At 43.9% G+C, this 26,464-nt stretch overlaps 1 protein-coding gene across 4 annotated transcripts in view; it reads right to left on the bottom strand.

Moving 5' to 3' along the window:
- Positions 1-26,464, bottom strand: part of LOC100742861 (3-phosphoinositide-dependent protein kinase 1) — a 424,087-nt gene that overhangs the window by 243,454 nt on the left and 154,169 nt on the right. For all 4 annotated transcript variants that reach the window (XM_033319190.1, XM_033319189.1, XM_024365542.2 and 1 more), the window contains one exon: positions 25,432-25,470. In XM_033319190.1, coding sequence (XP_033175081.1) covers positions 25,432-25,470 — 39 coding nt within the window. The remainder of the gene's footprint in view (positions 1-25,431; positions 25,471-26,464) is intronic.

Genomic DNA, 26,464 nt, shown 5'->3' on the forward strand with positions numbered 1-26,464 from the left:
ATTCCAGCCGGCGGCGGCGGGGAAACGCCGCGTATCTGGCTTGTCCAGTCCGGTGGCGGGCTCACGAAAGGCCCCGACAAGCGCAATCTTCCATCGTGCATTCACGCCTCCGAGGCTGGTCGTCCGCCTCTCCGTCGGGACCTCTGCGCATTGTTTCCGGTCCCGCGCGGCCACGAGAGATCATTTCGCCAAGGAGAATAATGCCGGGGAATAACCTAGGCAACGGGGCTGAAACCAAGTACGTATGTACATGGAGTCGAACCTGCGATGGTACTCCGTTGTTAGATAGAGAGAACTTTCAACGAGATTCACGAGAAAGGTGTAATTATTGGAAGTAACTGACCAATGGAATGATTGTTAACGAATGCTTTAATAATAAGCTACGCTATAACGGGGCGATATCGGTGACCCATTTTGAGATTGCCGTGTAATTCAACTGATATCGTAAACAACATTAGGCCAACCATTGTTTTCTAATAATAGAACCGAGCAAACAACAAGCTGCACAAGATCTAATCAACCTAACGATTCCTCCTCTGCACTACTCGTTCCAATGCACTTCGCATTCATTTCCACGAAGCTACCGCGTAGGATCGCAATCTTTGATCTAGAAACAGCTGTAAATAAGTTCAGTTTCTCTTTATACCTATAATCGAACGAAGTTCGACTCACGTCGAGATGGATACTCTGTAGTTTTCGTCGGATTACCAGCACGGTACGAATGGTTTCCATTAGCGCACGAATCCCACGATGCACGCTGCTCCAGATTGGACACGTTGCTCCAAACTGGCGAAAAATCGAGGGGGAAGGGGCGAGAAAATGAAAACGGGCAAACGATTACGTTGGAACAACCAGTGGCCGCGTCGAATAGCCGATTCGATTCGGATCAAAATCGTGGAACGTCGATGCAAGAGCGTCAGTGGCGTCTGCATCGGTTCGAATGGACCATTATTTTGGAAATCGAGGGATCTTTCGGGTTTAGAAGCAGATAAACGTCGATGCCATGGTGATCCGAGCCGAGGCTGCGGCTACGTTTACGTTCGCGATAAGGATCGGGAATCCGGGCCAAGAGTCCAGCTTCTCACCGCGTTTCACCGAGCTTGATGTGCTCTTGGAGTACTCGTCGTTGATCCACCCTAGGTCTTCCGTTTCGGGGATTATAATCGGGGTGGAACGAAATGACTCGGAAGCTGAATCTCGGCGTCATTGTAACAAAAGTAAGATAGTCGATTTTTGCGGAGAAAAATTATTTTCTTATCGGCTAACATTTTAGAATGCCACTTTATTCATTCTAATCGCCTCAGCTTAGCTACGTCGATTTCGTGAAACTGAAAAATTATTCTCTTAGCTTCATCATCGAAACCGAAGAATTACGACTATAGCCAAAATTCGAAAAACACGCTGCTTCTTAATTATACTGGAAACTATAAACTATCTGTTAAACTAATTTATAGCAGATTCATATACAGAGACTATGAAAAGTGTTAGCTCTATCTCCTCCAGAATCTGCCCGATATTTAATTAAACAAACAGCATTTCCGGATCGTGCTTTGTCAACGTTATCACGAAACTCCTGCCGTGTAGTTCGTAAATCTCGAAGGACCGGTTTCGCTGATGCGATTCTTCAAAGCGGTCGAATGTCCCCGGTCGTGGGTGTAGAGGGCGAGGGTCGCATCGATAACATCCGGGCAATTCTAAAAGTCACTTTGTATGTAGCGACTCGGAGAAAATCCAGACCGAGTCGCACACAATTTCCTCGATACACGAAAACGAAAAGAGGGATGCTTCGGCCGTGTATATCGCGTGTTTCACTGAATAGAGAGATGAATCCTCTGATGCAGTCGACCGTTTCAAAAGCTTCGGTACCGTCGCCGGACGAAGATGGACAGCGATAAGAGACGGAGCTCACAAAGAAATCCCAATTCGGAATAGCGATATCTCGGTCGATCGGCGACCAGCCACGTTTCGTCCTGCCGAAGACAGAGACCGAAGTCCATCCGGCCCGACGCCTGCCAAAAAATTCGTCGAAATAACGGGAACGCTTCCTTTCTTCCTTCATCCCGCCAATAGAAAACGGATTATCGGCCAGCTTATCGAGTCTTCGAGGTAATCTGCATCGTGGCTGACTTTCTTTCAGACGTTCGATACAATGGACGACGTTTTGTTGACTTGAGGGTTGTTTCGAGAACCGCTTAACGTAATAATAGGAATGTAAATTCTCCGGTCTATGCGCAAAATCGAATTTTTGAGCATTGTCGCTTAATCCACCCCTATCTCGCGTACTTATTTCTGACGTTATTGGGTACTGTATTGTAAAGCGGAATGTCAAATGTAGCCATATACATATAGATGGAAGGAAACAAGTAACGATATAGCATATTACTGCAAATAACAATGAGCTTTATCGTTCACTGATAATAAACATATTGTTGATTTTATAGGAGAATACTGTAACTATGAATAGTAGGTTTTCTAAGAAAACCAGTTTGGAATAGAAAGTTTGAAAAATGATTAATTATCCATTTACGATATTATTAATAACGTTCGTATCTTGAAGCTCTCTGTACGGTAAAAAGTATTATTTACTCGACTTATTTACTAATTCTCCTTTGGAAAATTTATTCTAAGCGATTAGCAACAGCTCTGTTGCAATCTTGTAGTTCTCGATAACCTCGATTGCCTGTACACACTTCGAAGCTCGTAAATAAGTGATAAACCACCACGTAAATACAAATATTTGCCATAGAAGCGGGAGTTTCCGGTCAGTGGAATTAGATAACGTCGTTGGTTTCACCGATGAGATGCATTGGAATCTACGGGACTTTCGCAAGATTTGTACATTCCTATCGAAACAACGTAATGGAAAGAAGAATTGCAAAAGAACGATGCAACGCGTTGATCCAGCAATGACGAATGAAAATATGAATTTTACGAACAAAAACAAAATTATGCTATGTAATTTGTATATCGAGTAAAATTGTTGCAGTGGCAATGTGAGTTTGTTATCGTTTACAGCTTATCGCGACACAGTTCTTACATACTGTTACTCTCTATTCAGCAGTCCGATGGAAAGCCAGTGAAAGACAGACTTCAGTTTTCACGGAACAGACTTATCGCAACGTCCACGGTGTTATCAACCTCTCGCCTGACCTATTCCGCACTCGCTAATATTTTGCATCAATAATGTTTCGTTGACGACGGCTACGAGCGACGCGAATCGTCCCATGGTTTTCTGAAAAGTTACGATATAAGAAAATGCTCGTATTTTACAGTTACGAGACATTGCATGATAAGTTTAATTGTTATTAGCGTGTGACGAGCACAACGTTCTAGTTATGTCGAAGCAACGATAAGAACGAGCCAATTAAAGCTACGAATTGCGGCACGTTTGAAACGATATCTGGCAACATTAATGCAACTTTGTGACCGCATAGCGCATAGATAGTTTTCCTCGGGGAAAACGTGCATGCTCCTATTATTTTCAGCTTATCGTGGGGTGCAATTTCGTTACGACCTAATGTGTCGTTTGACGTTCTACGTAAATATTATCTTCTCGCATCCCAAGAAACCTAATCTCGAAACAGGACTTCCTTCGAATACAGGATTGTCTCAATGCTATCTTCCAGATTTTCAGGATGTCATTCCTGGTGTCGGAAGAGAGAAAGAGCAGGAGAACGAGCGAAAGGTTTAGCTCGTGTACAGTTGGTGTTTCTGCTTAAGTGAAAGGTTCTAAGTTTAATGAGAATAACTTTCAAGAAGTATGAAGTTTACATTTGACTGAAAGCTGATGGGGAGAAAAGCGAATACGATTTTTCCCTTGATAGTCACTTTCTGTAAAATTATTAAGACAGGCCAATATGTGTAATGCTTCTTTCGTGAAATTTAAAGTAATATTTCTTGAGGACTTGAACATCGTTCGACATTTTTATTTCTCCAAAAATCCTGCAAGAACGTCCAACTGACGTATCGTTGAATTTTTTAAACTAACTAAATTCTGGTACGAACGATCCTGGCATGATTTTCTCGGTAGAAACGGTTGACAAATGGAGTCCTATCCGTGAAGCGACAGGACATCGACGGGGACAGAGTATGCACCAATTATCGGGAAGATATGGTCTCCCGTTTCACAAAGCGAGACCGTAAAATCGATTCTGCGAATCGTCAAATGTATTTCTGCGCGTGATTTTTCCTCGTAATTGATAGCGAGCCAACATCGGCGACTTGGACTTTCACGCATCACAGACTGACTGGCACAAAGAGATCGTCTCCTTCTCAACCGATTATGCAACGTTTGTTTATGCTGCACGGAATCACCAACTTATCGCGTGCAATCCAATTGCGCCGAGGAGAAAGAGGCGGATACGATTCGAACATCGAAGACTCGTGATTTCTTGCAATTTTTCTTCGATGACACGCGATCGACTTTGGTGTTATTCTTGGAAAATTGCCTCCTCCTTTATCACACGTTCTATTCTCAGGAGTTCACGTTGTTTCTATCGAAGCAAGTTGCGTTCACGAGCATTGCCTTTCGGGGACGTGTAACGAAGAGAACGAGCGAAAAGTTTGTCAAATAAGTCTTGCGTTAATTTTGATATTTAATATTTATTGAAATATAGATGAGATAAATACTTTACCGACCAATAGCCGATTAATCGGTTTTTTGTCGCCGACGCTTACTGACCGATAGCCTACTAATCGGTTTTCTGTTGCCGATATTTACCGACTGATAGCCTATTCATCGGCTTTTTATCGCCGACAATCTTTCTCATTATTTGAGCAGTAATTTGTTATTTAGTACTAAGATACCTTGCTCAGTTGCGTCAGTTGTGTTGCTTTGTAAGCTCCCACAGTTTTATACCAATTTGAAAAATGTACCGTTCGCGATGAACGAAAAGAATGGTATTGGTGAGTCTATACCGAAACGGAGCCGATGCCAGGGGGAATCTGCGCCTGAGCTGCCGGTCGGACGTGCGTATGCTGTTGAACCGTTAGCGGTTGGTAAAGTGTTAAATGAAAACTACAGCGTTGACGCAGAAGCGGCACCGTGGTCGAAAAAAAGAAGACACAAATGACAATTTTCAGGTAGTGTGCGTCGCATTTCTTGACTGGCTTTTAATCCACTGCGCTGCCACCAGATTTCTTCGTACGCAATAATAACGATCGAACGCGTCGCGAGCTCGTTATGCCATAGCATAGGAGATTAAGCTAAATCTCGGTTCCTCGTTGCTGCAGGAGGCAAAATATCGCAAGGCAAACTTGCTCGCGTAGCTAACATTCTTCCCTCTCATTCTCGAGAATTCACGCTGTATACCGCCCTCTCGTTCTCGTAGCCATCGCGTTGCTCGTTACCTAAGCACTAACAAATGATTCTTCCTTCCTTTCAGCCTAAGGCTGTTCCAGGTCGACAGCCATGTTTACATTGTGCGAAACGGCAATGCGTGCACGTACTTCGTTTTCGTCGCGTATATCTCCTTCGGGGACAATGATCGCTGAGAAGTACCGTGGTCACCCTGGAGTGAGCACATTCTTTTGAAGCACATCTCGAGGATGTTGTATAACGTTTGCCTTACACGCGGTACGAACAGGAATATAAACCTTCAGTTTAAGATAATTGTGATAAAACGAAACAATTAATTATCGAAGCAAGTACACGTGTATTTGTAACAAATGTAAACGTATACACTAGAATTTGTTACGTATCAGTATATTCGTCTTTGCGTTTAGAAACGCTGATTAATCGCATTCACTATTTCGCTATCTCTGCCAAGTCACTGCGATGTAAAGGTAAAACAACCGAGAGCATTAGTAGCCTTAACGATATGGCGAGGTTCAGCATTAAACACGATTGATGTAGTGACATCCAGGGCCGCATGCAGTATTCTTGGTTAATAATAAAACAAGATTAAGATATACTTCATGCAACCTTAATTGAAGTTTCGAAGCTCTCAGTTTCGTGAGTTTTTCCTTCTTGAAGAAATTCGAGCATAACATTTTTAACGCCAGGCCGATTTATAAATTATTCATTACTAATTATATTCTTAATATTAGATAAACCAAGTGGTCAGCGACATATGCAATGATTAGTGCGCCGTGTACGTAGATATCAGGATTCGGAATCACCAAGAACTTCACTACCACATGCTAATGTACGTTGTTGAAAAATAGTCGACTTCAACGCGAGTCTCCAATACATACTACACACGTTGAACGAAAGCAGGTGAAAAATTAGCCTGCAGAGCAGCTTTGCTGGACGGCGAATCAGTCACCGGCGAGCAAGCAATTCACGAGTCCCCGGCTTAATACTTCCTCCGTAGTGCCACGTGCAAGCATACGCGTTGCTTACCGTCGTCGACTTCCATCGAACTACTGCATCATGCAAATTGAGTAATTCCGTCCATGCTTTATACGCCGATTATTCGCCGTAAACTTTCGTCGACGCTCCGTAACGGCCGCCGGGTAGGCTATGGCGTCGCGCGTCGAAGGAAAAGATGGTTTCCGTTCAAAAACACTATAACGCACACTGCCAACGACCTCTCGTTCGAGTGTGATCGTTCTGGACGATAAAAAATGAGACACGATCGTCAAATTGTTTCTTGTACCTCGTTTCGTTTCATTTTCTTTTCCTTTCTCCTTCTATGAGACGACTAGAATTAATCTGATAGAATTTGCATTTTGCACCGTTCTTGGCGAATGAAGCTGATAAAAGTAGAGAACGAAACGACGTTCAATTAAGGAAAGATTAGAAGGGCATATGGGAGGCTGTAATACATCGAGGTCGAATTGATTTATTTCTATACGGTTCTTTATAGATACCATCCCGTATCTAATGGGGTGGACAAATTGAGTGAACAGAGCAAATGGGACGCGCTAAATATTCCAAACAGAAGATGTGCGTTAATGTGCATACTACAAATCTGGTCGTGTGTTCCGATAGACGTTGCTCCGTCGTTCCGTGGGGAAAAATACAATGAAAGCATAACGAATTGTAGCATTTCCCCCATGGCAGTTTCTAAGAGCGTTTCCTGTTTCCTCCCCTCCCTCCCTCACCGATTTATGACGCTGTATTATTTTCCGGTGTGATTTGCGATGATAATCTCCTGGATCAATAAGCGTAAATTGTTCCTGCGAAACCGAGCATAGATTTCGATTGTCAAACGAAACAACGCTACAGTCTGTTTGTTACTGGAATAAAAAGCTGGAGATATTAGGCTGGCTGTGGTTTTCGGCCATATTTTTTCTCGTTATCCTTAGGAGCTCGTAATATTTGTAGCAGCGTGTACACGGTCGACTAACAAAAAGTGTACACGACGCAAAATAAGCCGCGCGTATTACCGTGGCCAGCAATTCGTTACCTCTCTCAACATAAATACGGCATGAAGTATCGTGGCCGTAGTTTAGTTGCAAAAAAAGCACAGAGGAAAGAAAAAAACGGCCAGTTTAGTTCCTTTTATCAAGGTAGAAAACGTTTTCGTGCACGAATACCGTGATTCTGGGGAATTTTTATAAGGGACAATAATCTCGTTTCGCACGCGTCTTTCCAGTCTAATTAATTCTTGTTTGCACTGAGATTCAGAGAGATTACGATTAACCATAAACTCTAGCACGTATAAACTAAAGCTGGCATGTTCAATTATCACGTTTATCAGTCTCCATCTAAAATACTTCATTTGGAGGAGGATCGAGAAATGGAATTTACGTTCTCTTCATCGCATCGCGTGGAGGAAGCTGGCATGGCGAACCGAGCACGGGAAAGATGTCGAGTATGACGAGCAGCGAAGGAGGTGCACGGTACTGGACTGACTAACGAGCCGGAAACCGGAAGTACTGCGTAGGAATCGCGTAGGAATCGCGTTTAACGGACGGTCCCGAACTTGTCCAAGCGGTTCAACTTCCGTTTGCAACGCGAGACGCTACGTCTTTTCCCCCTCTTTCTGTCTCGTGATTCTCCGACGCCTTCTTCAGGTTGCCTCCTCGCCGCCGGAAACCGGAAGCCCGTGTATACGCATTCGCGATTACCGGCTTCGCGTACGCTCGGTTAAATTAATACTTGCGCGCTCTCGTGCTCCACCTCGAGATCGAGCAAGTTAACCATCTTTTTATTTTTTCTTTTTTTTTTTAGTCTTCTCCTTTTTCCTTAACGTGCTCCGCTTAACGACCAAGCGTTCCTCTTAATTCCGAGTCTCGCTCGGATAATTAATCCAGTTCCGCGATGAATCGACCGTCGTTGCGTGTTTCAATTATCGGCCACACCGAACGTGCCAAACTTTGAGGTTATGTAAAGAAGAGAACAAAATGGCGAGTACGAGTGGAATGGATTATTGATGTAGAGATATCGTTGGATAGAGGAGCAGCATGGTCACGATATGCTGTTATATGCTATATACGTGATATATAGAACATGATACACTATATCATGGAAGAGAGAGCGACCTTGGTTCAAGAGTTTGCTCGTGTTAAGCTATTTGTTATAATTTGGTTACGACCGATTCTTCATTGTATTCGGTTCATCGTGTTTCAAGAAAAACGCGTCACGCTGAAGACAGAAAACACAATTTTTACATCCGATAACATCGTCGAAATGTTGTTCTCCAATGTTCCCACATACATTCCGATACTGCACGTATATTGCTGACCCGGTAACCTTTTAAAGCAGTGAGCAACACACAACGTGGTTCTATTTAACCGTATCAGCTTGTTCCCAATAAGACTGAATATTTCTCAAAACACTTTGCATCAAGGGAAATATTCGCAAAGTGAATTGCAAATTATCATGACGGGATCAATTTAATACGTTCTCTGCTATGAAAAAGGGAAATAACTTTCAGATGGAAGAAGGGACGATATTTCTGCCATAAACTCAACCAGCCAGCGCATTGCGATTCGGTGTCGGTAATTAGACGTTTCAGCAGTCGTGCAATCAAACTGAAAGCAATTCCATGCTTCTATCAATTTTACTGTGAAGTTTATATCCTGCAGCTTCAAAGAATTCGTGGCCACAGAGATGGCCGTTCAATTACGGAAATTCGATGTTTACGCGGAACGAGCGAGTGTGATAAATTCGAGCTCAGAAGAACCGCCATTTTGATCGTAAATATCGCCCGCCTCTATATTAAGATCATGAATCTTCGTGGAGTCCGCGAACGCAATAATTGCGTCGACCTCTGCGAAGATTCGCGACCTACATCGTGCGATTCGTTTTCGCTCTTCGTGCAAACGATCGTTCGCGTACGTGGCGTGGTCCTCGTTCGAAAGATAAAGAAAGAACGATGAATGGAAAGAATGATTTATTGGCCTGAGACAGAGTCGATGGTAATTGAAGAGGACTACGAAGCAATAGGTTAATAATGTGGATAGGAAATGCTTAATTGGTAATAATTACACTTGCCCGAGGATGATGCACATCGTTCTGAAGAACAATAAACACGTGGGGTCTTATAGACGTAGAAATTGAGATTTAACTTTCATTTATCTTCTGAGAAAGAATTATTAAAGTCAATGAGGAATTAAATCGAATATGTTACATTATCGAAGACTTTAAATTCTAACGATACGAAAAGATTTGACGGATTCGGCATCGGATTAAGTTAGCACGACGAAACAAACTTTATTAGCAAAAGTCATGATACGATAAAACGAAATCTGTCGAGTCTCGTCGCGTGAGGGGATCGTTCGTGATTCGACTGATCGACGAGACACGTTCGAACGAAGGAAAAGAACAAATAGGAAGGAGGAAAACGGACGAACGCTTGATGCGTTCGAATTCAATACGTACTTACGAATCCAAATCGATTCGACGACCGCGTATCATATCGCTGAAATGAGTAGGGCTGGCAAATATTGCCAGTTGATGCGCTGCCAGTGGTTGGAAAAATGACACCGATATCGAAATTCAGGGGGTTTCTGGTCACGTACCGGCTTCGCAAACACGAGCATTTTGAAAGCAAACTGACCCTGTCCGGACAATGCCAGCAAAGAGATAATAATCTGAACGAGCAGGTTGTACTGTTCAATCTGTGCATTCCTACTCCTAAGTAGCATCCTTGTTTCTCTGAATATGCGCAAGAAGCTTTCAAATATGCACTCTGATAAGATAAAGATACAATATTGTGAAAGTCAGTGGTCCTGACTAAACGTCATCTTGAATTCCCAGCCTGAATTGGTATCAGTCAGCCAGAAGCAGGAAAATTCTCTTTCCTTCACATTTCCTAGGCATCGTAGGGATTTACTAAGTACAACCAGCTAAACAATGTTATTATTCCGCTTAGTTTCTTATCCAGTGGGCCATCATCGTGCTTCCCCTCTACGTAGACGAGTTTATTCCATTCATGTCACTCTCCATTGTACTCCGTGCCTCTCTCTTTTCCGGACTTGACTTGCTCCCCCGTTGCACCCCGACATTACACACCGAGAATTTCAACGCTGTGCCTATTTCAATTTCCATTGAATCGAATTTCTTTCACAAGGACGTAGTGAACGTCGTAGTACAACGACGATGTTGACGTGGCTCTATCGACGAATGGGTGAACGCGGCAAGTTGCTAGCGATCGTTTGCTAGTGATTGCGCGGTTTCGTCGCTTTGGACCAATGGCTAGTAGCTACCCTTATCTCGGCCGACAACGCCCAGTCTCTGCCAATCTGTATACGTTCGACGATGCACACAGGGTAAACTTGTTTGCTGTCGCAAGGTGCGCCTCTTGTTTCGCTGGTTGGACGCGGGCCAGCCTCACGTACGTCTCTCTGACCATGATTAACTTGATGCAATGGTAAACAGAGCACTTGACGATTGCTGTCGAACGCAGATTTCGGATGATGAAACACTGCTGGCTTGTTTTCCTGTTTTCCTGCCTTGATAGTTGGTAGGTCGTACGACAAAGAGAAAGAGGGAAGCGAAGAGGATTTGGCATGGTCCTTAATTCGTGCTTAATCAAATACGTATTACGTTCGTTTTCATTGTACTAGATGAGAATAGAAGATGTTGAATCGAAGTATCGAATCGATGGAATGCGAATTACGAATCTGTTAATCGCAACGATAAAGCTTTCGAGATTTTAGTTGGACGTGAAACACAGTTGTCGTTGGGGCCGAAAAATGCTAATGAAGAAGCTAGACCTCGATGGAAACTCGATTCTGGTGTAGTTTGTCGACCGCAGGGGGTTAAATGAAACGTCGACTGCGCGTAGACGACCGGTAACGAGATTCGACCAAGTTTCCACGAGATTCGTTCGTATCCCGAATTGTAACTTACAATTGCAAATTTACGGAAATAGCATCCGCTGGCCACGAACACGATTAAGCGTATTTCCTTGTGTTTCGATAGGAAACTTTTTGCTAGCCGTTGCACGGCTGAGTGGATTTTGTTTCGTCGAACGTAGAGTGTTTGAGTTGCGCAACAGATTTCTTCTCTTCCATTTTAAAGCATCTTCAAAGTTCTTGCGATTGTGAACTGTTCGTTTCAAGGAAGAATGTAATTACACCGAGACTGAACTTTCTAATTCGAAGATCGTTAAAGGTAATTTTAGGGTTATTTTAAGGTTATGTATAGATAATAAAAGGTTAGATCGTAGAAGGTCAAAGATCATACAAGTCGTGTTTAAGATCAAGGTTTCTTGGTTGTATAGCTCTGTTACTTATCGCACACTTCTATTAATATGCAATCGTACGAAGAAAGACATTCCAAAAGTTACAGGAATGCAATACACTCACTGCGGGATATGAAAAATACGATTCTTCTCATAAAGTAATAAAAGAACGCAAGAAACTCCACGAAAATATCCAGTGCAATAATAACGAAATGCAAATCTTCTCCGTAGGGAATTCCAATCGCACATCCCATCGCTCCAGATGGACGATAACTTTGGTCAGACGGGTGCATACTACTGAATCCTACCGTCCTATGCATCGGCGAGAGTCGTTTCGTCGTAGCGCGAAATTCTCGGAATCCAAGCGGATACTCCCTCGATCGCGCCTATCGATCGGCATATTTGACAACGTGCCGCGTTGACATTTCGTAGCATCGTAAACAACGCGCATGACATCGTATGTTAGCAACTACGCGCATGCACGGACTTCTCTGGCGAATGGTGTTCCAACGTGAAGATCGAACTTTCTACATTTACTTTCGGATACCGAATACATAAAATCAATAATAATTCCATACAAAACAAAACACATTATTTTTAAACAGTTTGAAATCTCCTTTGAAAGGATCTTTTAAAGTCACAGCCGTTTTAAAGATACTAGTTGTTATTACCAGCGAATCGTACGCGATTCACACGCAAAAGTCTGGTATAGGTTCTCGCTTATAGTAACTTTACCATGTAGTCAAAGAGCCAAAAGGAAGAAAAATTAATTTCTGGATCGAACGAGCAGTCCGGGGGATAGCGTCTGACAAACACTATGTCATTCCACTTTCGGTCGATCAACGGCGCAGTGGCGCGCAGTTGCATGCGTGGCGCACGTCACGAAACATCCGTATTATTTAACGAGGCCGAGCGGGACAAGAATTAGGACACAACACACGGCCGTCGCGTTTTAATACACAGCGAAGATCAATTGTTTCCCCTGCGGACACTGGCACGCGTTTCGAGGACCGTGTCCATCGGTGGCAGGTCTTCCCTTTCCCTTCTTCCTCGCCTTTCCACCACCTCCGCCATCGCTGTATCAGCCACCGCCACGTGGTACCATTTTCACGGATGGTTCCCCTGAATTTGCATTTATCGCGTGTCGCCAGAGTCACGCACCGTTAATGCGTACGCACTTGTCGCTATTTCCTCTCTCCCTCACAGCCCTCCCTGTCTCTTCCTCTTTGTCGCTTCCTGTTTCACCGAGGGTCCTCTCTCCTTCCTTGCAATAAAAGCTCGGCATATTTATTAGAGGAGAGGCAACGGGGCCCGGTGTCGACATAAATCTAGCGACACGCGGGAAAAGGAGACAACCGCCGCTCGAGTGACGAGGAAACGAAGATACGCGACTCCTCGACCGGGAAAGGAGCCGTACCTATCTCCTGTGGTACACGCGAGCTCGTTAATTTTTCGCGGCCATGTACCCTGGGTGGAATGAACGTCCGGAATCCGAACAAACCGACCACGTTGCGGGCAACCAGACAAGAAAGTGAAAATTCTCGAACACGTTGTCTTACTCTCTGCCAACTATATCGGGCCTTCCGGGAATTAGGTTGTGCAAAGAGCGACTCCTGTATCTCGCAGATTTCCTCGTTAAACAGATGTGTCTTCGCTGTGTTCCTTATTTCTCGAATGGCAAATATTATTTTGTTTTAAAGGAAAATGTCTTCATACGGTAGTAAGGCCAAATACGGTAGATTAACATCTGTCTTACGATCGAATAACCATGTGCACGTATTTAACGTAACGTGTGTTATAGGATACGCAATTAAGGTGTAAGAATAATCTCACATATTAATTATAATTGTACACGTACAACACCGTACCTAATTAATACGCGGTGTCGATCCATCTGCTTCTTCGATGCACATGCTCCCATTAATCGTGTCTTCTTTAACCGCTTCGACCTAACCGTGGGAACCGTTTTTGCTCGCAATCGTTCAGCATCTGTCTTGGAAGTCGAGCTACGATCGAAAGATTCACGAGGCGAGAGAGGCAGCGATGATGACGATACACGAGTTCAACGAGATTGCTTGACCCGAGCTGGAGAGGAGACGATCACATGCTCGTGAATCAGTCTATGGAACTGACCGATCGACGATCGAAATTAATTCCATTTGCAGGGGGTATGACGGCGCCAGGAAACAGATAGAAGGCAGAGAAGCATAACTTTAGTGCCAGAACGTGCTAGGCAGAGCGACACGACGCTTCTCTGTCTGCGTTTTCGCCGGTGCCACGGTGCGGCGTTCGCTCTCTCGACGCTGACCTCGCTTCTGCTTACTCTCTTTCCCTCTTTCCCTCCATGGTTCGACGTTAGTCGGTCGCGATGCGTCCAGTCAAACCGAGTCGCGACACGAGCTAATGAATTGAGTGCTTGAGTGGCGTCCTAATGATGAAATCACGAGAAACATAACAACATCCTCCGTGGGCCTCCGCCTCGACCCTAAGTGACAATGATTTGCCTCGTGACTCGTTGGTTCTTCGTCTTCCTCCGTGGCGAGCTACGCGGCCACGTGATCTATGTTTCTATCGGACAAATTGTTTCTCGAGGACGCCTGAATTTTCTGCTTACCCCACCTCCATACGATTCGCAGCGATTCGCGCCGATAAATTCGATCGTTTTGTCTTTCCTTTCGAGGGAACGGGCATTAAGAGATTACACGGTACTAAAGAGAGGACGATGGTAATTAGGAAAATGTGCGCTATGTTTGCTATTTCATCGGCTATCCGGGGAATAAAGATGAAACGAATATGATAGCGAGGGAACCGACGAACAAGAGACCGTGAAGTTCGTCGCGTCGTTTCCGTATTCCGGGGAGAGAGTTGTCTCGCAGTCAAAGTATACCGACGGTTTTGGCCGGCTTTGGACCGCGACTCGTTCAAAGAAATTCAAATCGAGTTAAAATTAGCAAGGCAAAGTCACTTCGATGGGATGGTCCCTTCTGATCTTCAATATTCCGCTCATAACATCGGTTTCTATTCACCGATCGTCTAGCTGATCGTTCTTGCCAACGAAATTCATGCCGAAATCGACGTATCTGCATGTGTATCCGATGACTGGCTAGGTGAGATCAGCGAAATACTTTTTATGCTTTTATGCCAGCTTCGAACAGCAAAAAAATTAATCGACCAGACGATACAGACTGTTACGAATCGTTACATCATCGTTTTTTCCTGCTTCTCAATTTATGCAGCTGACCAGTGTATCTATCTCTTAAGTAGCTCAATTATCGAATGGAGATTATTCAGAGATAGGGGATCAGTTCGTAATGCAGAGCGAACTAAATGGTGTGACAGTAATACGTTTCGTCTCGCGACACAGAGTAATCAGTTCATTCGTTTTCCGCTCAGCTGTTCGTAAACGAAAGCCAGCCTCGACCAGTGCGGATTAATTGGCTTGCATGTTTACAGATTAATTGGCAATTTCATTGGAATCCTGTTTACACGCAAGACGTTTCGCAGTGCTATCTTTCGATTGTGATCGCTACTTTTTCTACGCATCGTTTCGAGTAACGAACTCTGTTAACGCGCCATTTTCCCTGGCACGAGGAAACTCGCCAGCGCGTAATGTTACTGTTAGGCTATTTCATATTTCCGGCTGTTTTCATCGCCGCAATGCCGTCAGATACCACCGCGATACCCCTCCGTTTGGACGCGAGGATCGTGCTCGCGTGCACCTGCAATCGAGAACCGTATCTCGTCCGTTTACTTTCTGCGGTAATTGTAATTAATTTAGCAAGTTTCGTATAGTAAATTAGACGAATTAAAAAAGCACAGGAGCGTGACGATCGAGAATTAGAAGATATTTATCGCGCAAAATTTTGCAGCTCGACATTTTTGCGCAACAAAAACGCACGGGTCACGATCGATATATGTAGTAATTTCATTAATCAAATTCCATCAAGTTTCGAGCGATATTCGAGCGATATTCAAATCGACCAACAGAGAGCGCGGAAATCAAGGGGTTACGAGTAGCGCGGCAAGAGCTCCTCCCTCTCTGTGTTGCTCGCCGCAGAGAAACGTTTGTAACCAGTGGCGCGCATTAAAATTGATCAGAGACAGTCGAGAGAGGTTTTCGAGTGGTCAATGCGGGTGGAGTTCGAAATCAATTTTAATCATGTAACCATGTGCACTATTGTCAGGGTAAAGTCGGAGCTCGATGCGCAATCGTCGATACTACTGCAAACAAATCGAAGAATAATAATTAAATAGTGCGCCACGGTAGGTTCGCGTGGCCCACGAAAAATGACCAGGCATCAAAGTCGACCGTTAACTTTCCCAGCCAGAGCATAGCATTATGTAATTAACGGGTCGACTATTATACGAAAATTCATCAACAAATTGGCCGTGATCGAGGCTATCATTGAACGCCGGCCGCTGCTCAAGTACTAAGAGCAAATTGCGGTTACTCTCGCTAATTGAAGTCCCGTTCGTACACCCATGTACGCTCGCTATAAATAGGTCCGTTTCGCCGCCAGTTTCGCGCGCAATGCGTGCAGACACGCGTGTTTTCTTGCCTCTCTGAATTACGTATGACGTTGTTCTGTATCACGTATACATGCCGCGACAGAGTGTTAACTATATGGGCAGGAAGTCTGACGTCACTGGTAGCGAATTTGGGTAGCTTCAATCGGAGCCAGTCGATGCTAATGGACTCTGTCAAAGGGATCGGTAATTCGGTTTCTATCGCGTACACGGCCGATTTTCCGCGTCGCTTTGTCGTTGTCTGGCTGGCCATTGACAGATATGAACGCGCGCCCCGTTCACGGATGAGGATTTGATCACGCGAAATTGTCTTTCGCGATCGCTCGCTCGCTTCGATCAACTTACCCGGAGATAAATGGTACTCCGTTGTTGACGATGTTACACGATATTAGAAGGGAGCTTTTGAGATAGGATAGTGGAGTAGCTTGTGCGATTAACAGCGAACTTTTAACTCGGTAATCGAATGAAATCACGAAAGGACATTTTGTCATGGTGGGACCGCGACGAGCGTTCGTACAATCGCCGCTTCGCTACGAAAGTAATAATTTTATACGCCATTTACTGGATAGCGTCGTAAAATGCGATTCTTAGCTATGTTCAGGGACACTTTCAGAACGCAGAAAGTCATTCGAAATTTTTATTCAATTGCTTATACGTCTGAGCAACATGGCAACAAAATTTTCCACGCTTGCCATTGCCAATCTGCGAGCAACGTGCGTACATTTTACACGATTCAATCTTATGAAAAAAAAGAGAAAAGACGGGATAAAACACTGGCGGTGCCGAGTGTTTCCATAAAAATTCAAAGTCCAATCTCGGAGACGAGTTCGTGAAAAAAGCAACAGGGGTGAACAGAGAGGTAGAGGGAGGAATTAGACAGGGCCAATCGACGCGGGAACGAAAGGTGAATATTTCAGAAAGAGTCGCCGTGACGATCTACGGGAACGAATATACGCGCCGCTGGCGTGTGGCTCGCGTGCGCCTCACGGGGATGGCGGATCGATTGTCCTTGCCTCTCAAGGATGCTCTCGGGGTTGGTTTGAAATAGAATTTATAGCACGCGCTTCTAGCATATTAATAGACCGAGCAACGCGCGATGCTGGAGTTGCCGATCCAATTGTCGCGTTGCATCGCGAGCGTGCTACAGAATTTGTCTCGCGACACGAAACTTTAGCTTTCCAAGTAAAAGGCTAAATTCTTGAGCTGATATGACAGCTTCGTATTGATTTTCCTTTGAGATATTACCTTTGTCCGCCTCATACACGCCCTACAACAGTGATACAGCTTAAAAAAGTTTTCCAAAAAGGCGAGAAGCTACTTGGAGGCTTACAAATTATTATCTTGCCAAAGAACGATAGTTGAATATTATTTTTGTAATTTGTCAGTTTTAGCCTTTGAAATCTTCTTTGATGGTGTTGATGCTTTTCTAATAAAAGACTAAATTATTTTAAGTAGTAACTTAGCTTTTAGAAGAAACGATACGCGTGCTAATATATTTCACAATATCGAATAAAAATATTACACAAATTAATCGGAGATTATTTTATGAATTTATTTTATGAAAAATTTCTACGTAACGGCAATAAAGAATTACAATTTTATGGGCCATTTCTTGATAAACAGACTGAACTATGTTGCTGAAAATACAATGCTGTTTGCTGACCATTGAAATTCGAATCCCATGAGACAGACCAGCATTTACGTCAGAACGGTGTCCTCGCGAGTCTCCGCGCGAAATTAGGCCAAAAAAGAAGATTAAACAGGGGTACAGTGACGCCAGTTATCAACTTAACGTTTCCCATGGGAAAGTCAACGTGTGTCTATAATAATACTAAAACACACCGCAGCGCTCTTCGCGAAGCGTATTGGTTAACAAGCATTGCGTGAAACATGTAGAGGAGAAATATCTAGATCTCTATGCGTTTCTTTAATACTGTACCACATAGATCTCTACAGTATGATCGTTCCTCCATAGGAATTTCTATTCTTCTCAAATTTCGAAAATGGTGGACAGTGGATGCCGATTCACGGTATTACCCTCCCGTCCAGCCACGGAATTAATTCTATGTGTTAATAAAATCGTAAATATATACACTGTAGTATTCATTGTACGAGGAGTTCTAAACATGCTGTGCATTGTTTTGTTAATGTTGAATTTGTTGGTGTTAAAAGTTGCAGTAGCTAGCACTGAAATTCAACTTGTACACTAATGCAAGTATCTGTGTTTTAGTTGTGACACTGTTGGCGTCTTATATACATTAGGATTTATCCAAGCAAAATATATTCTAATCAACAACAAGCTTCACAATTGTATAGTGTTCTGTTAAGGTCGAGTTAGTGTTAACATCAAAAAGGAGGCGGATTATACTGTGCCATCGAGTTTCGTACAGTAACAAGGAACATGGTGCGCACAAGTTTTCACACGTGTCTGTATCGTTCTACACGTGGCAGGTTATTTTTTCTTCTGCGACACTGTGCCCCTATTGATGTTTGCAATGCATTTTCTCGCTCACGTGGACACCGCGCGTCTCGAGTAACAGACTTGGTTGCATTTACGCGTGGACTTCGCTCGCAGCAATATCGAATCGAAATTCATTCTCGCTACTCCTCGATCTTCCCTGCTATCCTCGTTGATATCCGATCTTGATGGTCATCTCGTTTTTCAATCGCATTCGCGACTCTAGAAAGCGTCGCGAGCTCAACGTCGTACACAACAAATGATCACTCGATTTCTTTTGTGTCGTTCTAAATACAGATCGTTCGTGTAATCACGACACAGAACGAGAACGTAAACCGCAATTTCGACTCGATTTATCGTTGCAATCTGTCGAGATAATCGAGTAAACTCGTTTCCGCAAACTACGGTGTTCCTGCAATTTTCCGCGTGATAAGCGTTCGCGAATCGTTCGACAACGTATTTGCGCATCAATACGAAATTATGCTGCTTCGAGTTAGAAATCTCCGTCACGCCGTTTGATCGTTCAATATTCCACTTTCGAGCAATGTTTGACCACCGTGGTATCGCAATATAAACATTTGGTCTGTATCTGGCGGACGCCTAAATTATTCTAAGCTATTTGTCGTCGTAACCGGGGGAGAACAGCACGATAGGTATATATATACGTATATTCTCCCTCTGTCTTTTCCTTGTCGTTCTGCTTCCTCGCTATGATCTGAACGACCCTAATAACTATACTTTACGCTAAGTTTCCGTGTATTAGCATATTTAACGAGCAACGACGCCGCGTTATTTCGCGAAACGGCAAAGCATTAATGGCCGCTTGAATATGCGCCGTTCATTCCATTGTGTCGGAATCGTCTTTACATTCCGCATAAAAATTATTCTATCTATTCGATATGATTCCCAGTGAAATAAGATTATCACACGATCTTCGATACTAATGAAATTATCGGATGAAAATTCATTTCGATATTGAAAATATCAGACTAAATAATTCAAATCGCTCAAAAGTCAAATTGATTAACTCTATTTTTGTAAATTTTGCTGCTACAAAATACGTGATTAGTTTCTTCTGTAATTAACATTTTAGAAGCCAAACAGCCATGTAGATATGTATGCTTACAGATAGCATCTTTCGTAGACACGAACCTTTTCCGCCAAAAACCGATAACACTAACGATTGCACGATCGAGTTTCAACAATTACACGTAGGAAGTTTCAGGAGCGTGTTCCATACGGTTCTAATAATGGCCATTAAAGCGACGTATCGCGCGAACCTTCTCGCGGGGTAGGAGAGAATGGCAGAGGGTGGGCAATAATTGCGCGAGCAAGCCGCGAAATTAGATTACGCCGTGCCAGCAGGAAATCACGGCGCATTTAATGGCGGCGATGAAATAAAGAAAGCCACTCGCGGCAGGACCATTTTCATGCATTACGCTACGCTGGCTACGATGCATTATTATACATTATGACGCATTACGACGCGTTACGCCGCGGTTATGTCAACCAACTTCGCCGCAAGTCTTTCCATGAATTATGTATGCGAGGACTCTCTTTCTCTAACTCTCTCTTGGCGTGGCCCCGATCGAAAAAAAAAACTCCGACCAAACTAGAAAAAAGCATATCGTGGTATCATTTTATTTTAGAGCGTGGAAGATGATTACGGAAGTTTATTCGTAGTTTGGAGACGTTTGGATTGAAAGAAGAAAGTTCTTTTCTACTTGGTTACAGCTCATTTAGATCGAGCATCTTTCCAGTTTTATGCGACTGTTCCACGTAATGGAGGTAGATCCACGACATCTTGCCACTGCATTCCCAACAATTCCATTCGTACTGAAGATCTGTCAAGTCTGTTTATGCAAAGGCAAACTTCATTCTATGGGTCTACGTCGCAAACATCCATTATCGAGTCGAAGCTTGAATCACGCTATGCACTTAATCCCTGACAGAGAATCAGCCAGTGAAAAGTTAAACAAATGCATCTACGTCACACCTGAACGTACTGCACGTCACAAACAGCGACTATTGGAAAAAGAAGTTGGACTAGTAGACCTCGGCTATTTATAAAACAGCTCGTTTCAATGATCCATCAAACGCGGTAATGGAAATGGGAAATATGGTAATAGTAGAAGAAGTTTCCTGATGTTCGAATTCTGACAGTCTGATCTACCACGTAAAAAACGAATAACAATCTACATTTTGGCCAACGAGTTTAGTCGATTACGAGAAAAGTCACAGCTTGTACGTTTACGATAAGTTCATTAAAAATTCTCATCTATAATAGTCAGCGTCGACTAAAACTAATATTGAAAATTTTCAAAGGAAATTCTATATGCACGTCGAAGAAGTTGAAATCCTATTACCCGAGCTAGCAAGAAGAGCTGAAGAGGACTCTGTTATCGGAACTGGTCGCACTTATCCGAACTGCCTGATCCTCCGATCTGTTCGGATAAACGAGGTTCCAATGTTCGAAGGTTCGTTGAGAAGCTAAAGGGCCGGAGGAAGAACGCAGGCTGGGACTTAGCCACGCGTGTATACAGGAAAAGGGGGACAAGATCGAGCATACGAGGTGCAGAAGAAGGGAAGTCGGTGGCTTCCCTCCGGAAACGACGTCTGAAGGCTAACGTTAGCTCCGCACAGTTTACGTGCCTAACCTGGAGGAAGTATCTCGAGCTGGGCTCACCGGTCGTTTTCAGTTCCACTTCTTCCCCCTTGCGGAATAGATCTCGGCGTCTTCCCTTCCTTTCCCTCGTCCTTGCTAGACCACTGCGAATCGTGTTATAGCGTCTGATGTTATTTACAAGCTCGGCCGACCGCGCCCCAACGCAATTAAACCGGCTATTCTTTCGTCTCGAAGAAATTACTCGCGCCGCTAACCTCGCCGTCGCACCGCCGCTAAATTGAACGACGTTCTGGATCAGAGATTCGCCGGTGATGCTTTTTTTCCAGATGCGGCTCTTTATGACCAGAACGAACGTGTCCCGACTCTTATTTGCTCGAAACGTTGCTGAAAATGCGGTGGAACAGCGGGAGACAAAGTCACGAGGCGACTCCTGCTGTTAGATTACCGGGTCTTCCAGTCGAGGTCGGAATTTTAATCTTTTTTTCGCTGCTTCAAGAGGAACAGGTGGAAGACAAAATTTAACGAAAGTACCCGACAACCGCGGTTAGGTCTTTGACACAGTTTATAGAGTCGATTCTCTTGGAACGATCCAAGTTAGCGGATATTTATGTTTCTTTCGCGAGTTCGTTCTACACAGTTTAACGAACGTTGAATTCTTGAAGAAGAACGTTGAACGAATTCTGAGAGATATTGATCCGCGTTAAGTTCAATGACAGAAAAGTGGTACAAATCGTGCCTTTAGGCTAACAGATTACTATCGTTATTAATAATAATATTGAAACTCGTAATTCTGTTAGAATATCGGATAATAACACGTACGGGCTTCACAGCTGTGGCAGGTACAGCGACGATGATGACGCGTCGAAATTTCAGTAATGAGCTATCGTCAATTATGGATGTTACATTATTAGCTTGCTTTCGTAGTAAATGATACACGGATCCCAGCAATTTCTATAACAATATAATCACGTAGACTCTTCACGGTTAAAAGTTTCAACGATGATCACGCGAGAGCCAAAAGACAATCGTTTCGGCCGCCGTAATTCGAATTTAGAGCTCCACACGCGTGCCCTCGTGTACACATTTGTGGCTGCGGAATTTCCACTCCGTGAATCTCTGAACAGAAAGCGTTCGATTTGCCTGTCAAAAGCTACAGCGATCGCGGGAACTGCTGATAACGCGAAGAATCGAGTGGGCAGCGCGCTAATTACAGCCAATTAGCCGAGCCGATTCAGCGATGACGAAGAAGCGTGTTAGTCGAGTCGTGAACCATGCCGTTTTAAGGGACGATCCTTCAATTAATCATTAATTACCTAGACGGATAACTTTAACCAACGAACATGCCTCGTCGTTAATTGACATCGATAGCTCACGCGCGATTCTTCGAATGGCTGGATTTTTAGAACAAAGAGTATCGTGGAGACGAGGCGTGGGATGACTTCAAGGGAAAAGCATACGCGATCCATCATGGAACTTTAGTAAGTAATTACCATAATTTTGAGGATTAGCAGATTTTAACTTGGCAAAATTCAAATCTAGTTGACTCAAAGTTAAGATTCGTGCGGGCCAGTGCCTTACGAATTAACAACCGCGTCGAACACGGGAGAAATCGTCTCTGGAAACGGGCGTAGATATTGATGCCAGAGAGGATGGGAAGAGTAACGTGTTATACGGCGGACGGCACTGCAATTAATTAATAATTTAGAGGTAATTGCGACAATTGTCGGGCATTAATGGAAACGTAGGTAGGCGCGTCCCGCGAAGGTAATGTCGTCACGCGGTGTGGTCACCGTGTCACGTCACGGGACTCCGGCGCGGCGCGGCGTGGTCCGTCACGGTCCGCGGGAGGATCGTTATATTAATTTAGGGCTAGCGCTCATTAAAACTTAACGATAGCGCTCGTTATCCTCGCCCGATAACGACGCACGTACCGATTATTATTCAGCGATTATATCGTGCAGCGTTTTGTTTCGCCTTCGTTACCGTAGTGCAAAGCAGAGCAATTATTACGGGGCTCCGCTCTTTCCCCGGCCACGGTGTCATCCCCTTTAATTCGCCTTCGTACTCTTGTCGAACCTCGTATCTACAGTTGCGTGTACCACATCCTAGTCCTTCAACAACGGTTGAGAACGGGAATATTAAACATACAGACTATATTCAGGGTAACTGTCTTATAACTCTGAAACCAATGATATTTTGTAGAACGAGCAGAACTTTCTCGCTTGTTTCGACGAAAGGATTCTGAAGTTTGCCATCAACATTCTGAAACACCTTGTATATGTCGTATAACGCCATGCGTTATTATTTGGAAGGAAGGTGAGAAACAATTCCAACAGCTAAACATTACCAAAAAGGAAAGTGACGAATTCACACATTAGCTTTGGTCATCTGAATTTGAATAACGACAGAATCATCAGGCGCAACGATCCACGTGGGCTCGTTCGCCACATTTCTTTCTATACCACGGTTTGACGCAAAGGACATCGCGATAAGGAAGGATAACGAAAAATCTAGAACGACAATCAACGATTAGTCGTCAGACTGAACGAAACTAACGGGCGGCTCCATTATTCGAAAGTAGAGTGGAAGAAGAGGTGAAGAACTCTGGCGGAAAGTTCGCCAGGACTTTGCCAGAGAACGACTCGCTTCGGAGATTATCACGTCCTCTCTGAGCTGTTCCCTCGGTTCTCCATCGCCCTTGCTCTCCTTTAATCCCCGTCCCTTAGCGTGCAGCTCATCTTGCATTCTACGAGGATTAAGGCTGACGGCATTCCCGGGTTTAATAAGTGTCGCCCGAATGACGTGAATTAGTCCAATATGTCTGAAGCTGCTGGTAGCAACAATTCAGGCCTGCTGCATCGCGTAATTAAAATTACTCCGCGCGTCATACTTTACGTCAGGCCCGCGCTACCTGTCGCGAAGAGGCAAGGAGAGGGTGTCGCGTCGTCCCTGCAGTAATTGAAGGCCCACGAGAGGGTGGTGAGAACGTCTTACCGAGACTTCCTTGCGACGGAGGATGCACGCGCTAAAAATCGCCCCAGATACCAGACGTTTATGGTTCATAACCCATTTCGATAAATGTGAAACCTACGTGATTCAGAAAATCCATAGCATTCGTTTATTATACTCTGACAATAGACAACTTGAGCTTGATCCATCTTTTCCGTATTGATCCATGATCCATCTTGATCCGTATTTTCTTCTCACTGAACTTAAACAGCAAGCTTTAAATATTGTTCTGTAATCATTGTTTAATTGCAAATTCTAACATCGACGCAAAGTCCCTCTTATTCCAATTTTTATATCTATAAAGAAGAGAAAGAGAAATACACCAGTTATTATATCAATTCATTCGTCGTATCAAAAGGCATGGTTTAATCTGTTCTTCGTTGAAAAGTGCAACGCTATTCATCCCCTAGTTAGGTCCAACCGATTGGCAAGCCTGCACCCTCGCAGGGAGAATGGCACTCTTAGGGGCTGGCCTAGTTTCGGCATCGATGCGCTGGTAATTGCATTCGCCGCTCGGTGCCGAACGTGCGCGAGTCCTCGTCGAGATCGAGAACAGTCGGATATTTAATATAAATCGGGCGAACGGCGATATTGCGGAAGAGGAAAGGACGGGAGCAATGGCGTATTCCTGCGCTGCGGATGCAATCTCGACGCATCAACGGGCAAAAGTGGGTCGTCGTGGAAGATATTTTTATGCGGCCAATTTTTAACCACTTCTCGGAACTGAAACTGATAGCCGATCGATGGAAGTCGACTCTCCAGCCAACAAATCGATTACGATTGTTAACGATTATCATTTCAATTTAAAGGAAGTGATTTTTCTCTTTCAGCTGCCATAATAATCACTTCTCTCTTCATATCAAGTGAATCGTTCGAGGCACAAACCATGGCTTGTTCATTTTTCATCTGTTAATATCGAATAATAATATAAATTGCATCTTTCTGATCTGATTCTTCTAAATACGAGAACGTTACTTTTCAAGTGAAAAACATATTCTGGAATGAAATTTCATCCACGATACCGTTAATACGATCCCCTTTACAAAACGACAGCTTTTTTAAATGTTAAGAATTCAGCACTTAAATGTTCGAATACCGAGACAATTAACAATACTCGATCATTGAACTTCAGATTGCACGATATAATAAACTGAGCATCATTCGTACCTGTGAACCCGAACGTCATAAAAAAAGAGATACTCGTAACGGAAGATTGTTCATTTTGTACTTACCTTGACCGGCGAATCGTCCGGCGTCTCGCATTCCTCCAACTGAAACGAAAAAAATGGAGAAAGACACGAGTTAATTGGTGTTGCTTAACGGTGGAGGGCGCGTTAAATTTAGCGGCACGCATCGCGTTCAGATCCGGTTACGAAAACTTTCCGACGCGTCCGCCCGGTTTTTTTCGTGGTCATCGTTTTTATTTTCAACCGTCGAGAAGGACGCTGCGTCAAACGTTGAACAGGCGATCGACCTTTTGGAAACGAGAGCGGCACGTTCTCGGGGAACGACTCGACGATCGCATGACGATCGATTGAATGTCGAAAACGGTCGAGCACATGCTTTACTACGCAGTATTCTGGCGAAACACGAAGTCGATATCGCGTATTCACGTTGTTGCTGATACACATCACCGAGAATCCTGTGATATACGCACATACAATGATAAAGAGAAAAAACATGATAACCGATAGTTCACCATCTCCAAGAATTTAATATAACAGAAATTTAATATCAAGGATATTATTAGTTGAGATTCTGATTATAATATCGCGTGACATTGAACAAAGGTTTGTCAGTTTTTCATTTGGACGTTGTTATCGCTCTATCGTCTTTTTTTACTAAGGAACATGTATACAGCAATTTTTCGTGATTCTCAATAAATTACCCGGCTAAGTATATCAGGCTACGACTCATCGAGTTGATTCATCGCACGAACGACTCTGAAAAGTAGAGAACTCCTACCTTGCTAAGATCTTTTTCCATAGGGAAAACAAAATCGACCGAATTTTCGATTCAACAACCGTCGCTGTGCTCGAGGTGGACGAAAAGCGAGAAAAGAATGGGGGAAAAAAAGAGATCGGAACACGACGTAATATTTGCCGGCGGTGAAAGAATTTGATGAGCATGAATTCTCCCGTCGCGGCGCAACAGTCACGTGCAAACGTCGGAAAGAATTCTTTCTTACACGTCCCTTGATCCCGCGTCTCTTTCATCGTTTACGACGCGGCGCGGCGTGACGCGCCAACTCGCGCCTTCGGCGCC

Source organism: Bombus impatiens, unplaced genomic scaffold (assembly GCF_000188095.3).
Source record: "Bombus impatiens unplaced genomic scaffold, BIMP_2.2 scf_0136, whole genome shotgun sequence".
In the NCBI taxonomy this organism is placed as follows: domain Eukaryota; kingdom Metazoa; phylum Arthropoda; class Insecta; order Hymenoptera; family Apidae; genus Bombus; species Bombus impatiens.